This window comes from Kogia breviceps, chromosome 8, assembly GCF_026419965.1.
Source record: "Kogia breviceps isolate mKogBre1 chromosome 8, mKogBre1 haplotype 1, whole genome shotgun sequence".
Lineage (NCBI taxonomy): Eukaryota > Metazoa > Chordata > Mammalia > Artiodactyla > Physeteridae > Kogia > Kogia breviceps.
Window position 1 is genome coordinate 69,084,436 of NC_081317.1, and position 18,535 is coordinate 69,102,970.

At 35.5% G+C, this 18,535-nt stretch overlaps 1 protein-coding gene across 7 annotated transcripts in view; it reads left to right on the forward strand.

Annotated features, from left to right (window-relative positions):
• RFX3 (regulatory factor X3) overlaps positions 1-18,535 on the forward strand; it is a 294,590-nt gene that overhangs the window by 228,573 nt on the left and 47,482 nt on the right. For all 7 annotated transcript variants that reach the window (XM_059071874.2, XM_067040152.1, XM_059071890.2 and 4 more), the window contains 5 exons: positions 504-623; positions 11,596-11,717; positions 13,450-13,562; positions 17,401-17,516; positions 17,954-18,108. In XM_059071874.2, the coding sequence (XP_058927857.1) occupies positions 504-623; positions 11,596-11,717; positions 13,450-13,562; positions 17,401-17,516; positions 17,954-18,108 (626 nt within the window). The remainder of the gene's footprint in view (positions 1-503; positions 624-11,595; positions 11,718-13,449; positions 13,563-17,400; positions 17,517-17,953; positions 18,109-18,535) is intronic.

The window sequence follows — 18,535 nt, forward strand, 5'->3', positions numbered from 1 at the left end:
TATCAATTAAGTTATCTTAATCATCCCTGCAGTAATAGAACTAGAAAAATACAGGACTTCTCCAAGACAGTAGAATTAAGATTTTTTTTCTCTTTGTTCTGCATAACATTTGATAATAAATTCCTAGTTAGTGTGCAACCCTTTATCCTGTTAATGAATATCCTGTTAACCTAATCTTCTAAATTATAGTTAAAATATAAAGTTGAAAATAAAATGTAACTTAAATCGAGCAAATGGATTCTGACTAATATTTAAGCAAAAGTTTATAAGGAAAGATTTTTCTTAGGGCCTTGAATTGATTGATTCAGAATTCGTATTTTGATTCTTCAAATGTAGCCACCATAAAAATATACAGGTGTCCAGAACAGGTAAATCATAAATATATAACATTAATATTTTGCCTTTATCTAATTTTTCCAAATATGAAATTAAATGGGCATCCTATATGATTAATATTGACTTGACTGACTTTTTGTGTCTCTGTTTATTGTTCTTTTATGAAGAGGAAACTCCAAGTACCATTACTATGGGATTCGTGTCAAGCCAGATTCCCCTCTTAATCGTCTGCAAGAAGACATGCAGTATATGGCTATGAGACAACAACCCATGCAACAGAAACAAAGGTAGACTCTGGAATTATCATTGATATGTCAAAGCTATGTATTTCTTTAGATGTTCCATCTCCTTTTTTCTGAACAAGCAGAACAAATACCTAAGTGTGCAAGAATGTCGCTATTGTTGATATGCTTTCACTACAGACAATTCTCAAATATAATTTAGAATTTCATTCTATTTTCCAAATCTTTTAAAATTACGTATCAGACAGCGTGTTTGTCGCCTTTAAGTAAATGTGACATCCCAAACTATTCAGATAAGGAAACTAAACACAAACTGTAAGGAGCATCTGGAGAAATTTGTCAGTATTCATGAGCTTCTTATTTGTTAATCTGCATATCCTGCAGGTCATTCTTTTTGACAGTATAAATTCTTGAAGAATGTTTGGGACGTCTTAACATTTTCTTTGACTCCAACTTTCCTAGGTGTATAATTGTAGATATTAGAGCTGTAAGAGATCTTAAGCATTCATGAATGGATGGATGGATGGATGGATGGATGGATGGATGAATAGAATCATAGATCTTAGAATTGAAAAATACATCAGTCTAGTCTGGCCCCTCAGCCTTGTGGCAGTCAAAGCATGAAGACCCCTGTTTTTTTTCAGATAAATCCCAGAGAGGTTAAATGATTTGTACAAGCACATAATGCTGCTACATAGCCCAGGGCCTTCTGTCTCATGTGACTTATATCACAGTTTGGAGTAAAGTGAAAAATCTTTCCCTCTTTACCAGTATAGCTCAACCATGACAGTAGCTACAGTTTTTCTTTTCAATTGAACATGCAAAAGTAAGTAGGAGGAAGGAGGACTGCACCTGGTGCAGTTGGCCTAATCCATTGATCAGTCTCCCTAAGCCATTGATCTGGGATGGTGAGTCACCATGGTGAGATCTCCTACACATCATACTAGCTTAATCAGAAGGCTTAGTTCCAAGTAGCTGCTGGAGAAAAAAGTATATCACGCAGTAATCCTCTATCTATTTAGTCAGCAAGCACCAGTTGAGTCTCTACCGTGTGCTAGGCCCTGTGTGCAGAGATGAGACACAGTCCTTACCTTTGAGGAGTTAAGAAATTAGATGAGAAGGCACACGGGAATTTTTTTTTTAAGTAATGCAACCTAAGAAATGCTAAAACAAAGCATTGATCAAGGAACTATTGGAATACCTTGCTGAACTATTTCAGCAAAGTCTGGGAGAGGGAGGATTGGGAAGTTTCACAGAGAAAATGCTATTTGAGTAGGGAATTAGAGGGATTGGAAAAAGAGGGGAACATTCAGACAGAGGGAATAATGTAAACAAAATCACCACTGAGAGGTAAAGTCCATGACGTCTTTGGTGAATGCACTCTGATCTGGTGAGGTTGATATTGCAGGAGAAGAATTGAGAAGCAGATTGGGTACTTTAATGGGAGATGAGATTTTAAAAGTAGTTTGGATCATAGATGAAGGGATTTGGTTGTATATGAAGCTAATGAGTTTGTTCTTTGTGCTTAGATACTGTGCAAGTCTTCAAAGACTTGCTTCCAGACAAAACAATGACACTTTCACATTTTTTCTAGAGAGATTACTTTTTGATTTGGGGAAAGACATATTTAGTGAGAAGAGACTGGAAGTAAAAACACTTGTTAAGTGGCTTTAACACAGTCATAATTTCTAGTGCGAGTATTCAAGACTGAAGAGTCAGTTCAAGATTGGCTATTATATAAATAATTATGTTTTCTCAAACTTATTTTTTAAATTGCTGATTCCTGTTTTTTGAGGCATAGTCAGTGAAATATACTAAGAAGGGCTCTGGGGAAAAAAGCCATAAAACAGTCCCTTGTATAGTTGGAGACAGAGTTTGTGTGACTTGGAATAAACTGTTGTTGTCATGAGTTACCATTATTGTTTCCACCTGTTAGTGGCAATACCATAGCTTTTACTTTCTGGTGTGGTCTCTGCGCTCATGCATAGCAGCACTGCACATTGGAGATGTTGGTGCAATAAAGAAAAATAAGATTAATTCAAAAATAATATATACTCAAACTTAAATATGAACAATACCTTGGTAAATTGCACCCAAGACAGCTGAAACTTACGGTGATTTCACTGCAAAGAATCCTAGCGAGTTTTCATGGAAATGGAAACCTTCAAGGGACATTCTTTATACAAAGCCTGGGTTAGGTAAGCAAGACCAAGGAATTACAAAGGTCTCCTTATGAAACAAATTTCAGAGCTATAAAGATTAATGAGCCATGAAAACCCTGAAATATACGTATAGTAATTATTGCTTTTAGAATTAGACATAATATGGTTGTATTTAAGAAGTGATATAAAATTCTCAGTAATATTCTTAAATTGTACTGACTTTAGTTTCTTACAGTGTTTGCTTTCTTATGAAATAAGAATGTTAGAGAACCAAAGAAGTACTGAAACTTCCTTTAATTTGTTGTTGTTGTTTTCTAATGGTACAATTTTGGATTATGGACAGTTGCTCTTGGAATGGTGTCTTGGATAACTGTTTGCATTGTTAGTGTTATCAACTTCACCAGCCCCTCACTGGGATTAGGACAGAGGGAGGTTTCTGTTGTCTCTCTGAAGGATTATATCACTGGCAACATTGAAAGGCCTTAAGTGAAGCCAGTTACCACATTTAGAGGAAACACTTGGACAGGAGAGGAAAAGTGTCGCTTCCTGAGTCTGGATGCAAGGGTTAAGAGTATTTGTTGAAAACAGTGAAAAAAGGGACTTATTGTACTGTTTGTTTTATGGCTTATAAAATAAGGTGATTCCAAAACTCAAATGATTCTACTGAATATATTAAATTTCACATAAGAATAGCCTGCCATTCTCCTGTTAAAGTACAAGTGACATTTGAAAGGTTTAAAATATTGTATACTAGTATTTAATATTTTGGAATATTCAAATTGTTTAAATGCCTCAAGGTTTTTTGTATGCATCTATATGTGCACATCTTCCATAGTATAAATGTACATGCTTCACCTGTTCCTATAGTAAGAAAATTCAATTATATGCAGTGATTATTTTATCGAATAAAAATTTGTACATTTTTTCTGATAAGTTTGGAATCATTGTAGTTGTAGCATTAATGATGGTTATTGTTTTGTATAACTTTATAATTTTTAGAGCCCCTTTACATATGATATCTCATTTGAAGCTTTGATAGTGTAGTAGAGGAAATTTCCCCTTATCTACAAATCAGATTCCCAGCAACACCACCATATGGGAACATAACCATGAGTCTGGAAATAAATGGAAACAGCTTCTGACTGTAAAACAGATGTCACAGAGCCCTTAGTTTAGCTTAATTGAAAAGATGAAGCCATCCTCAAGTCATTTACCTAAAATAAAGGAGCAGATTAGAGCCCACTTGATTCATAGGCAATCATGAGATATAACAGCTGGCAAGAGGAAATATAAGTAGACAAGGGTCTTCGATTCGCTTTTGGGTTACTCAACTCAGCAGTCTGTACACATTCAGTGGAAGGACACATAGACCTAGGCATTCCAGTAGGCCCTTTAAGTATCACTATAGTGGCTGAAATCTAGTCTAACACAGTATAATAACTATTTGGCATGTTGATGACATTATAGATAATCAAGAAGAGGTTAACTACCCTGGTTAAGGAAACAGGAGAATGTGTAATAGTTGGTTTCTTTTAATACCTGCTGTTGAAAATATTTCATGTGAAAATAACTTCTGCAATTAAATGAGGTAGTCTTCAGTTTTCAAGGAAATTCACTCATGGACTAATTCGCTTACCCTAATTTAGACAATAAATAAATTAGGTTATTATAGAGCAAAAAGGAGATGAGTAATTTTCAGCTTTACAAACTAGGTAAAAATGTTTGCTGCAGTTTATTTCTAATATTTAAAAGAAGCACTCAGAGAGTGTTGGCACATGTATGTCAGCTATTCTTCCAAATCCTAGTAGCAAAAATGGTGGAATAGAGCCAAGTGTGTTTGACAATGTGCTTGGCTGTGTTTGATCCCAGTAACCATTCTCAAAGTATTAAACTGCATATATCATTCCTTCAACAAATACATAACAATCAATGGTTGCATATAGAGTATGTCTATCACATCTAAAAGAGAATTCACAGAATCATAGAAAGTTAGAGCTGGAAGGGAGAGGTCACCTAGCACACCTCATCCTCTTGATGAGAAAATTGAAGTCCATAAAGGGTAGATAATGTATCCACGATCATATAGAAACCAGGACAAGAAACCAGTCCTCTTGTCTTTGTTCTTATAAGAATTCCATCCTTGAAGAGGTAATATAACCCAAAGAGAAACGTGCACATGTAATAAAACTTAAGGGGAAAATCACACTTGAGTATGTCCTAAATAAGAGAGAAAATGTGCCACTTTCTGCCTCTGTGAATGGTCTTTTTATAGGAATTGGATTCTGTGAAAGAAGAAATCTTTGTGGCACTGAGGAGAGGAAAATAGAGGCCAATTGGAAAGATGGGACAGCAAGGCTAGTTGGCTATAGTCAGATTTGAAAGCATGCGTGTTCCTAAGGAGTGAGGACGAGAACCTTTGTCATTTGAAGACCTTTCTTAGATTAGTGGAATGAACCTTGTATTTAAAGATGGGAAATGGGGATTTGAATACAGGCTGCTTTGGCACTTCAGGGTGTGTGACTGAACTTCACTGAACCTCAGTTTCTTCATCTGCAAAATGGAAATAATAATAGACTACCTCAAAGATTATTTTGAAGTTCAAGTGGAAAAAAGTATATAAAGGGCTTTATAACTGGAAATATCCAAGTGATAGGATAAAATAATTATTATTATCATTATTATACTATATGCACTAGAGAAAATATTTCTTTAGAAAATATTTCTTTAAGAATAAGGCTGGGGCTTCCTTGGTGGTGCAGTGGTTGAGAGTCCGCCTGCTGATGCAGGGGACACGGGTTCGTGCCCCGGTCCGGGAAGATCCCACATGCCGTGGAGCGGCTGGGCCCGTGAGCCACGGCTGCTGAGCCTGCGCGTCCAGAGCCTGTGCTCCGCAACGGGAGAGGCCACAACAGTGAGAGGCCCGCGTACCACAGAAAAAAAAAAAAAAGAATAAGGCTGTTTTGGAGAAGAATGAAGCCTGGCAATTGGGCAAGTTTGGCTTCCATTTCTTTATACCTCCAGACCTGTGGTTTCCAACTGTGATTGATGTTAATAGTTTACAATTCCTCTCCTGGCCATAAATTCCCTGGGGTCATTACAGAGATAAGCATCTAAGGCTGGTAAATTGCTCTGAGGCAGCTGAGGGTGGCATGAGGGCAGGAGTCTTAGTGGGAGGATGATCAGGTATCTGCATTTGGCTTTTAGGAGACAAACAAGGAATCTTGGCACTTAGGTATTTAATGTTCACTGCCACTGCAGCCAAGTCCTTGCTGTAAATGTATTTTCCATTGAAGATGGGAGAATCATAAATAACTACATTCAGTAATTATTAAATATAGTCATTCATGTAAAGTTTGTTAATACTAACAGTCACCACTTATCCTTCTGATGAACATTCATTGAACTTGTAAATTGTTCATCAATAAGCACTTTATGTGCAAGATCTCATTTGGCAATTATATCATTATCTACTGATAAGGAAACTGAGGCTCATTTAATTTTACTGTATGCAAGAAGCTCACTAATTTATTTTTTCCTAGATAGAGCTTCAGATGCCCCTTTTCGTTTTTGTTGCTGTCTTGACATCAGGTGGAGTCGGGTTGTCATTCTCCAAATAAAGGAAGAGTGAGAGCATTCCTGTAGGATCAGTTTAACAGAAAGGACCAGCTGTAGATAAAAGAAGTATCCTAAAGGTGTCATACATATTTGTAGCAAGAATATATCAGTTCTACACAGTTAACCCTAAATTACCTACACTAGGAGAACTCAGTGAAGAAATTCATGAGATAAGGGAATCTTATTTGCCTCTTTCAACATTGCATTTTCAACACCTAGGAGAGCAGTGAGCACATTGTCATTTGTGAAATGAATTAACGATCCATAGACTTTTATTTCAGCCAACAGCTTCAACCTCTTCCCTTCCCTACCTCTGCCACACTGCCTACTAAAACTGATGCAATTAATACAAATACCCCCATTTGAATTTAATTTTTCCTCCTATCCTTTCCCAATTATAGATGTAGAGCTAATGACAAGACAAATACTATGAGAGCCACCAACAAGGATTGAAGAGATGTAATAACTATCATTAACCAGCAGGGTTGATGTTAGAAGTTGTTTAGATATAGAAGTTTTCAGTGTGACATCAAGGAGTTCATTACTATTCTGAAAAGATGGCACTCAACATTATTTTCTTCTGATCTGTTCGTGTTTATATCATTTAGTTCATTTCAGACCTCAAATCATCTAAAAATTTTCTGGGACAAGTTTTCTGAAGAGAATCTCAAGATTCCAGTTGAAAATTTTAGCCTTTTGTCCCGATTATCATGCAAATGAAGTGATGGTGTACCTTCTAGAATAAACATAATAATAATGACTCTAAATGCCTATACAGCTCAGATTTTGCTTCTTTCATGTGCATTTTTCACCTGATTCAAAGGTAGTTTTCCAAATGTTTCATTTAGTCTGTTGAAAATCCTTCCACCTGCTACTGTTAGTTGAATGTGATGGTAACTGTATACCATTCTTTGCCTTCCATTGGACTCCTTCAGTGTCTTTATGTGTGAGATTATTGACAGAATTAGATATTATTTTACAGTAGAGTTACAGCTGTCCAAGTTCTAACTAACAGCTATGACTAACCCCATGGGGGAAGATTCCTAATAATTTTCCAAGTTTCTATGTTAGTGACAGGTTTTATGCATACGCTCAGCTATTAAAGTATTAGAGTTTCTTTGATTTCCTAATCATTAACAACTTTAGCTTTGATTGCCCAGGGAGTTGCAAGCTGTTAAAATTATCATTTGCTTCTTAACTAATTTTGAAACCAAGAGCTGTTTCTTCATTTGATGTAGTACAGGTCTTTCTCAGAGCACACACAGCTCAAGAGCACTAAGAATCTACTATAAGAAAACCTATTCTAAAACAATGAATTTGTAAAATAAATGGGCGTAAAAGCAGAGAATTCTTAAATACCAAAGAGTTCAGTTTTTTGAAAGATTCAACAAAGAATTTTTTTCAGTAGAAAACATATCTTTTTTTTACAATTTAGTATTTAAATAGTGTTTATTTTCTGTTTAAAAAGAGAGAGAGAGATAGGAAATCTGAAAGCTGTGTTTCAATGTTGAAAAGTCACTTGAAATTCAATCAGTTTAGATAATGTTGAATTATCATGTAAGTCAACGGAATATTAAAAAATATCCTGGAAAAACTCTTATTTATACAGAGCCTTTTCAAAGTCATTCCCCTATAATACTTTACCCATAGTAAATACTCAATAAATATTTGTTAAATAGATTTGCAATACGTTAAGATCAATTGATGGTGTGATGAAATGAAATGTTCATTCATTCATCCACCATCCATTCAGAGATAGTTATTTACATTCTAAATGTAGTTATTGAAAAACTGAGAAATGATGACTTATTTTATAAAAAATGACTTTTCTCTAATGTTATAATTGTATTTCTACAACATTGGGCTGAAGGAATTTATTATTGGTCCAAGAAGCTCCTGTGGTCTAGTTCTGTGCAGGCTACTTAAGAAGTACATGAGAAGCTAGTTGAAATAATAAATTCCTAATCCCCATTCTCAAAGATTTTGTTCAGTAGATTAGGGTGAGCCAAGCATTTGAATTTTTTTTGAAAGCTACCCAGATACTGATATACAATTAGGTTTCAAAACCTAATATAATATCATGTAGAACTGTTTCTTCCAAAAGAGTCAGTTACCACAATTATTTGCTTAGCTTATTTAGAATGTGCCTGTTCAACTTCCTGTTAAACTCCCTCCTTCTCTGGGAAGCCCCAGCCCTCTGAGGTGATGGCAGGGATAGGATGTTTTCCTTAGACAGGACATCAGGAAAAGGAACATCTAGCTTTCCTCAGTTCAATATTTCTAATTTCTGGTGATTCCTTCTAAGTATCAATACAGTGCCAGGCAATACACTGTGGATATGCCACTACTTAAATCAGGAAAAGCAAAAGTCAGCACTACCTGGAAGCTCTCTCATTCTTATAGGCCCACACTAATACTGTTCTTTATATGAGCCCTGTCCCTGCCCTTTCTGATGTCATTTTTTGTGTCACAAAGCCCTCCTAAACTTGTCTTCACACCTTTCTCTAAAGAGATAGAATGGAAGGTTCTGGCTTATAGAGGTTCTATTCTTGCTAACCCAGGCAAGCAGGAATGGATACAGATAGTGCATCTTCGCCCAATCCATTCAATCTACCTTTCACTTTGTGACCCTTCCTCTGCACTTAGAATTAGACCTCTCATTTTACAATTCTGACTGTATTTTCTTTTTTTTCTTTTTTCTTCACCTCTCCTAAGTAAGATTTGTTCTTAAGTACTGACCTGTACAGTTTCTCCAGAATTAATCAACTTATTTCCTTTTCATCTGCAAGCTAATCTTGATGTATTTTCCATCTCCTGTATAACAGAATGTACCTCTAATCAGTCCTTCCCACTCAATATCATTATTATTAAGCATAATCATACATTAATTTTAATGTATTGTGACTTTGAGTGCTTATTAAAAAATCTCTTTCTCGTTTGGAACTGCTGCTGTCTACATCTTTCTAAGGAAGCAGATAATTTTGCTTGCAGACTACAGGCTTGCTAAGCACTATGTGCAAGTAGATAGTGACATAGCATCTGTCAGATGTCTGTATGTCAGTCTAAGATGAATATATGTCATATCCTTTTACGGTCCTTGATATTTGTGCCTATTAAACATCTGTAGTATATTAGATGCTGTGCAGGATAAAGCATAGCTGGGCAAAGTCTAATAATTGCTGTCTCATCCTATACTGAAAGTTAATATAATTGAAGACTATAGGAAATACTTCCATTTTTCTCTTCTCCAGAGTAAATAATTCAAATCCCTTTAACCACTTTTGTTTATTAACTCCATGAACCCCACAAACTCCATTAACGTAAATGAAGAAACATGGTTAAACAATTTTAGCCTCTTTTATTAGCGATATAAAACTTCACAGCTGAAAAGGGGAGGCTAAAATCAGATGAAACCTGGAGTGGATCAGTGAGGACAAAAGTCTCCCTAAATACATTGCCTAAAGATAAAATCATTCAAGTCTTCTGGAACAGAATGGTTAGCAACTGCTGCCCCACACAAGTACCCCAAGTTCTTGCCTCACAAAGGAGGAAAGAACTTTTTGCCTCTCTAAGATGATTCTTTAAAGAGGAAAAAAAATCAGAAAAACATTCAGTTTTTTATAAATGGCACTTCTAGCACATCACAATACTAACCCTTGTGTTATCTCTTGGTGTGGCCCCAGTTGAAGAGTACTTCCAGATTTTTTTTTCCATTAATGAAAAGAATAAGTTTGAGTTCTTTTATATCATTAGAAAATAACAACCAACATTCTGGTCATACAGGGTCATCACTAAAATGATAACAAGAATGAGTGTGTTGTACCCTTTTTTCACCCTGTTCATCTTCTGACTTTATTTCTGCTTTTCATATAGTTCTTTGTGAGATGCTGTCACATAAGAAATACATGTAAATGTCATTATGAGTGACTTTGCAGTTTTTTGTGGAAATTTCATTTATCTAAGTCATAATTAATAACATTCAAGATTGAATCATTTCCTAAGGCAACCTCAACATTAGTTTGTGCAGTGTTTCACCAAGTCCGTTCATTTCCTATCTGTTGTCAGAGTGCAGGCATCTTTGAGTGTATCTTGTCCATGTAGTGGGGACATTGTTACTCACAGTAACTTCATATTAATGATGCAGTTAACTTATGGTATCAGTATACGAGTCAAGTATCTGGATGGTGAGAATATTAGGTGGTTCTGTTTATAAATATAATTAGAAATGGGAAAAAGTGGAAGGACAAACAACATAAAGTGCATGATGATATCTCTAGGTAATAAGCTCATTGTAGATTTTAACTTTTTCTTGTGTTTATCTGTTTTTTTTAATTTCTAAAATGAAGAAAAATATATGAAATCTTAGAAAAAGAGAAATTGTAGTTGCTGCTTATTTCTTACTTTGTATTTGCTTATCCTAGGAGACTTACCTATGCATTTTTTTGTATGTGGTACTTCTCTCCCAAGCAGTCTTTCCTTCTTGCCCATGCTGCTGAAGCATATTTTCTCTATTTTAGCAGTATGGAAAGTTCATGAGTTTGTATAATGAGGACCTAAATATAAATACATAATTGTAGCTGACTTTGATTCTTTTTATTTTTTAAATTTGATAACCTAGGTTTGTAGATGGATTTTTGCATGCATTTTGCTACAAGCTGATGCTTATGGTCTTTGTATTTGCAGATGTGGACAGGAGTCAAAGGAGATGAATGTGTTGATATGCATGGGAGGCTTTAGGTGATATGAAAAACAGTATGGTAGAGTTTGTAGGCTGAATCATATTTTGGAGATATAAATTAAATGAAAGCCATTCATTAACATTTCTCAGGCCCAATGTCCTAGATCTTAATTCAGATTAACATCCCAGTGTATTTAACATGTTTCTCCCTTGATCCATTAGCCATTTAAAGTTATATTCAAACTGTGTATTAAAACTATAATCATGGACATCTTTGCTACTGCTGTCCAAAGAAATACCTCATAACACTTTCATTCTTAGCTAAATTTCTGAATTTTCGAAAATGGGTCCCCTTCCTAAGCCCCTCCCCTTCTTTTTCCTTTTTACAATTTAAAAAATTTCTTCATCCTAACTTTATGAGACTGTCAAGGAAGAAACTCTTACAACCATCAATAGACATTAAAGGAGACAGAATAAAATTGAATGCCTTGGGAGTTTTGTGTAGTACAAAAAAGCAAGGAATAATTTGGTTTATTTGTTTTTTCCCATCTAATATTTTTAGGTACAAGCCTATGCAGAAAGTGGATGGGGTTGCAGATGGTTTCACAGGAAGTGGTCAACAGACAGGCACATCTGTTGAGCAAACTGTAATTGCCCAAAGTCAACATCATCAACAGTTTTTAGGTATGTTAAGGTGTAATGCATATTAGTTGCTATCAGGATTTTGAAAACAAGAGAACAACAGTAGTGTTTTCTCCAAGTACAATGTCTATTACAGATGTTAATTACATAGATTTTTTTGGTGTGCTGAAACTATGCACATTATATGATAGTTATAGTTCATTTCTACTTTTTCGTAGAAAAAGAGCTTATTTTTTAAATCTCAAGCTATGTAGAACTTTTAAATGCATATGAATTAAAGGCTTATTTCTATGAAATTGTTTTCCAGAATTTGTATTAATTGGGCATTTATGTTCAAAATTGTGTGGTAGTTTCAGTAGTAACTTGAAGTGCCAAAAAGAATTCTCATTTCCTGTGTATTAAGTTGCATATGCATATAGTCTCAGATTAGAAAAAATTATTATAAACTTTTAAAAGGTAATTTATTCTTTTAATTGATCACAGTATTTCCTACTTTTGTAATTTTATAGATGGTATACATGTTTCTTGTTGTTTAAAGAGTTAAGGAAGTGGAACTTGAACATTTTGCATATTCCTGTCATAGCTAAAGGTGCAAAAATGGCACTTTAATTGATAGCTGTTCTAGAGATGAACATGCATAGTTTCGGTACAACAGATCAAGATAAGTAGAAGCTCTCAGAGAGTGCGTGTGTGTATGTGTCTGCGTGTGTGTATATGTGTCTATGTGCACTTTCTGACAAAGACAACTGAAATGTACTCTGGGGTCAGAATGGCTACTGAAGTTGAAAGCATTATGGCAGCATTCCCAAACTAGAGTCCTCAAGTATATTCTTGTAGACCCTTGAGCTCTCAGCAAGAATCTTTATGTTTTTTATTTTGTGTCCTTATTTCAGTTATAATCTTAAAAAAAAATAAAAGCATATTCTGGATTACCTGGAAGACTAGAACGAATACTGTTCTGCAATTTTAGTTTCCACATTTGTATTTGAATTTATCAGAAGGTTGGCACCAAAGTGTATTGCATTAATTGTCCAGAGCCAATGAGAAAAGAACAGAGAGAGACTTACTATGTAAATTACGCCTTCATACCAAGGGAAGGCTAAATGATGTCCCAGTGCTCTGTATAGAGGAAAGTTTCACAGCTCATTTGAATATAGAAGCATAATGGGAGAACCAGCCATCATGAAGTACGTGTTGGTATAGGGCTATCAAACTCAAAAGATCCTGCACTGCAGCAGTCAATACCATATTCATGTTGCAAGAGGTAATTTAGTTACAGGACCACAGCATCATCTATCATATCAAATTAATGTTGTTAAGTTTAATGTTATTTTTTTAGGTTTCTTTGTACTTCTTTTGTAGGTCTTTTGGTTTATGATTATGTGAGAGGTATAAGCATAATAAGTTTAAAGCTAGATTTATTTTTATATACCTAAGTAATATAATGATAAAAATAACTAAAATTGATACTGGCCAGCTCAAGGTATTTTTCTTATCATAGGGGTCCTATATTGAGAGACACTGAGTTGTGTTATTTCCAATGTAATCATAGTGAAAATTTAGTTTCTCCAAAATTTTAGAAGTATCCTCTCTATTCTTTTGTGCTGCTGCTGCTAAGTTTTGTTTATAAAATACTAATATGAAAAGTCCTTGCTTTTTGGACCGCTGACCTTTAAATTTTGTTCCTTTTTAGTCTTCTTAAATTTGCCCTCATTAATCTGTAATTGGCACCATCCACAATAACTTTTTTTCTGTTGTGTTGTCATGGTAACAGATGCATCTCGAGCACTTCCAGAGTTTGGAGAAGTTGAAATCTCTTCTCTGCCAGATGGTACTACCTTTGAGGATATCAAGTCACTGCAGAGTCTTTATCGAGAGCACTGTGAGGTAAGTCTTTTCAAACATAGTCATACACTTGCTAATTTTTCCAGGCAACTTGCTAAAGCAAAATAATCAAACATATTCCTAGAGGACAGATAAAGTTACTTCATATTTCTTTGAGCACTAATAAGTTATCTTTTCTTCATGTCTCAGGGAGAATAAATTTTACTTTCTGTCTTCTTAGCCTATTCTAATACGAATCCTTTGATGAAGCAATTCCACTTCTAGGTACTCATTCTAGAAAAATGCTTACATGTAGGGGAAGAGATAAGTGTACAGGGAACTTGTTGCATTATGGTTTTTAATGAAAAAGATTGCTTATAACTTCAATATCTTACAGGGAACTGAATAAATAAAATATGGTATGATCTATGGAGTAGAATGCTATGCAGCCATTAAAAAGAACAGGCAACTCTAAATGTACTTTTTGGAACAAGCTCCAGGATTTATTTTTAAGGGAAAAAGCAAGATGTAAAACAGCGAGTATAATATATTATCATTTGAGTGAAAAAGAACATGTTATATACATCTCTCCAGAAGAAAGAACAAAATATTAATGCTGGTTGCCTTTGGGAACAAAACTTAGTGACAGGGAGTCAGGGGAAAGAGACTTAATTTTTCAATATATTCTTTTTACCTTTTGAATTTTACACCATAACTGTGTATTTCTATCAAAACTATTTTCTAGAAATGTTTTATAAAGCACTTTAGGTGTTCCTTCCAGGGATCCTTGAGGCTTTAGTTTTGTTTGTTTTGTTTTCATGGTTAATTGAGTTTTCTCTTGGTGTTTTCCATCCCTACTCCTACTCCCTTTCTGAGTATCCTATATCAAAATTGGCTACATTGTCTCCAGGAGGTGAACTCTCTCCAGTCCCGCTTGTACCTGCAGCTCACCTGGTAGAAAGAAGATAACAGATTGCAATAAGAGTCTTCTAAAGTACCCCTCCTTTTGAAAGAGGAACTGTTTAGAACTTAAGTAGCTTTATTCCAGGGCTATTTATGATCTACTTAGAAGTAGAAGATAATCCTTGCGCAGTCCTCCTGACTGCTGACCATGCAGTATGCAGTGAGAAGGCTCAGCTCATAACATTCACAGATTTTTTTTTCCCATTCCAGAAATAAGAACTGCTTGAGTGAATCTGAGTACTTGTCAGGGGTGCTAGATTATTAACAACCAAGGGCAAGTTCTCTCTTTATTAACAACCTGTTTGCCAGGAGTGTTTTTCAACATGTCCTGCCAGTTTGTTGTTCCCAACATTTCTTGTTATGATGAAAAGCATACTATCTGTTTCTCTTTGACTGCTTTTCCCAATATTAGAGAACTTCTGGATGATCCTTACCTATCTAGAAAAAAATTGCTTTCTTTCTGCATGAATATCATGTATATTCAATGAAGATTTACATAAAGATTCTCTAATCAGTTTCTCATTTCTCTGTGTTCAGGTGAACCTTGCTTCAAGCAACCCCGCCTACACAAATATAATTTGGATTGTTTTAAGTTTCTCATATTTATTCAAACTATAACGTGGAGCATGATTATTTACATTACTAAAGAATATACATTAAAATTAATCTAAATGAAAAATTGCCCCAATAAGATGAAAATATTCTTTGGATTACAAAATTTTCATTAATTGTCAGGAATACTCTATAGGAAGAGATATGAACATATACAGTAATTAATCTGCATGTGAAATGGCAGTTCATAGAATGATCCTCATTTATTTCAGTTACCAGTGATCATGCCGTCTCTCATGGGACATAAAGACATATATGAAAAGGAAGAATTCTAATTATTTTTTCCTGTCACACTTCCAAACTTTTCAAGGACAGGTGCCTGAGTCTCGGTTCCAGTCCTGTAAATGGTTGTTTGCCCTAAGCCAGTGGAATACGGATTATTTTAAACTATATTTGGCATACGTTTTAGTTTGAACATATTTAAAAGTGGGTGGACAAATGATAAAATGTTTTATTCATTTGTAAAACTGACTAAATGTGGCTGATATGAATGTCCTTTTCAGAATTATTTGAGATTATTTCATTTGAAGAGATACTTAATTTAAGGTGCACTGAATTTGTTACTTGCCTTATTTTATTTCATATTTCCTATAGTTTATGTTTTTAAGAAAGATTAATATACCCATTTTGGCTGTTATTTGGAATTTGCACAGTTGGCTTATCAAAGATATTTTGGAAGTATCACTAGTTATGTAAGGAACAAATATAATTTTCTACACAAGATGCTTGACAGTCATTTTTTTCTTTTAATATATGCATAGTGTTCTTACAGCAATCTCATAGCTAGAAATATGTAAGGTATTGTATCAGATATTACTAATTGCTTCATTAATAGACATCTCTCGGAATGTGCCTAAACTACATTTGGGAAAGCAGCTATAATAATTTGCCTCCTGAGAAGGTTCTGGGTTTTGCCTGGGAGCAAGGACATCTGGATACCTTTCCTTCCAGGGCTTGCTTTTATGTTTTTATGGTTGCTGATATTAAAGGGTGAGGAGTGTGTTAATTAATTAGTCCCCTTCCCTCCATTTTCATTTTCCAACTACTTGCAACATTTCCTACTAGTTCCCAGAACATGCCCCCAAACAGATTTTGCTTAATACTTGAATTGGCCTCAGAGTGTTTTTGTATAGAACATCAATTATTCTCTGTATCTTGCACAGGGCCAGATCCACAAGGGTAGCACAGACTCCAGAATTACAAAGTTACAATTTCCTCTTTCTGCCTTAAAGGATCGGATTGATTCTCTCGATTGCCCCTTGTTGTCTCTTAGCTTCTATGAATTTTGCAGATCTTGAAGGGGCTGTTTTACGTGTTTTTGTTCTCAATGCTAATGACATCAAACACGTTATACTGAGGACTTGTCTTTTATACTGAAAATAATCACAGAATCACGTAATCTTTGTACAAACAAGTTTTGGTTTTATGACTGCTTTTTATCTGAAGGCGAATTTGCAGACTAATTGCAATGGCAGGGTGAAATGAAATATGATCATCAAAAGTTAATGAAAGTGGCAAATTTTAGCATCATCCAAGAAAAAAGGCCTTGATGCAGCTGGAGATCTAAGAGATAAAATTAAGAAAGAAGGAGGAGGTGAGGGCCCCACCCCCAAGGTTAGAAAAGGGGATAGTCTTATAGCTTCTCTCTAAAGGGTGTATGCAGAGAGATGATTGAAAGTAAGCCATTCTGTGACCACAGAGAGGTGCTTGCTGTGCTTTTCTTCTGCCAAGACAGGCACTGTCCTCTGGAGATCAGCCTGACTGTAGTTTCTGCCCCCAGCCTCTGCTTGGCTAGGAACACTCCAGAACCCATGGTCAGCAGCCCTAACCAGAGCTGATTGAGCCCTAACTCCGTCTGTCATACACAAGCACCTCCATACCCTTCTCTTCTGCTTTTTTTTATGGCTAGTGGACACAGCTAGTCCAGTAAAGACTGATGTGAATTGAATGTATGTTCTATGTCCCTGTGGATCTGAGAATAGTAAGGGAACTAGGGAAGTAGTGGGTTAAGGAATGAAAGAAAAGTTAGGGAAGCAAGCATGAAAATGGAGAGAGAAGAGAGGAAAAAGTAAGGGTGGGACGTGAGGTCATTCTGGGAGGATACAAGTTACCCCGCTTAATCATTTAAGAGTTATTTCCCCCCGTTTTTTCCTAGCTAATCTCTTTTGTTTTCCCATTTACATTGGCAAAATTTAGTCCAGTTTCACCATATTAATTTATGAACCCAAAAGTGTCTTTACATTTAAGTCTTGTTACAGTGTGTACTCCTCACACATCCCCATAAGAAATTTTATAAGGTAATATCAATAACCATTTTGTTTTTCAGGCAATATTGGACGTTGTTGTGAATCTTCAATTTAGCCTGATAGAAAAATTGTGGCAAACATTCTGGCGCTATTCTCCCTCTACTCCAACTGATGGCACTACCATTACTGAATCAAGGTCAGAATCAATATGCTTTTCCAATTCATTTTCATGGCTGAGTAGATGTCACAGCTAACAAATTAGAGATATGTATACCAGTTGTGAACCTTACCTGATAACATTAATTGAATAGATTGAAATAAACCACAAACTACTCTTTTGAGGTTTCAGCGTGTGTATTATAGCTCCCATTTATATTGATTTGGGGGACTGCAGTAGAACTATTTCATCCTCATGGAATTAGTATCATATCTGCCTTTCATACCGTCAGAAAGTATTGACGTGCATAGGCAGCTCTGGGGGAGTGTTATATATATCCAGCCATGTGGCACCAGGGCAGTGGTGGTATAGTTCTAACCTCAGTAATATTTGCTAAACTAAAACTATTTTTAAAGTCCATTTTCTTTTTTATCCTCATTTGCCATCTATTCATTTGCTACATTTATTCACACCAGCAATCTGAGTGAAATAGAAAGTCGACTTCCGAAAGCAAAGCTGATAACTCTGTGCAAACATGAGTCTATCCTGAAATGGATGTGTAACTGTGACCATGGGATGTACCAGGCTTTGGTGGAGATTCTCATCCCCGACGTCCTTAGACCTATTCCTAGTAAGTTAAATGCAGACAAGTACGGATGCTTTTGTTCTCATACATTCCACCCAGGAAGTTTTGGGTAGTGACGTTGCAAACTAGAGTGATTCTAATCTCATTAAATTTGCCAAATAGAAAACATGCAACACAGAGTATTGCATGAAAGCAGCCTAGAGCAAAATTGTAGTAAAAAGGGGAAAATTCTCTGATTATCAATCTTTCATTTTCTTTTTAACAAAAAAGACAACCTATAGATGTGACAGCCCCAATGACTAATTGCAAGAACACTCCCAGGCCACTCAACCATGTGAAAATCATTCTACCCAAGGAAAAGGTTTCCTTCAAAAAGCCCCGAATTTTTGAAATCTGTAATTGCTAGACCAGCCTCTTTCATGTTTGCTTTTGATTTGAAATGAATTTATCTTGGTTTCTACTGAAGTTGAAC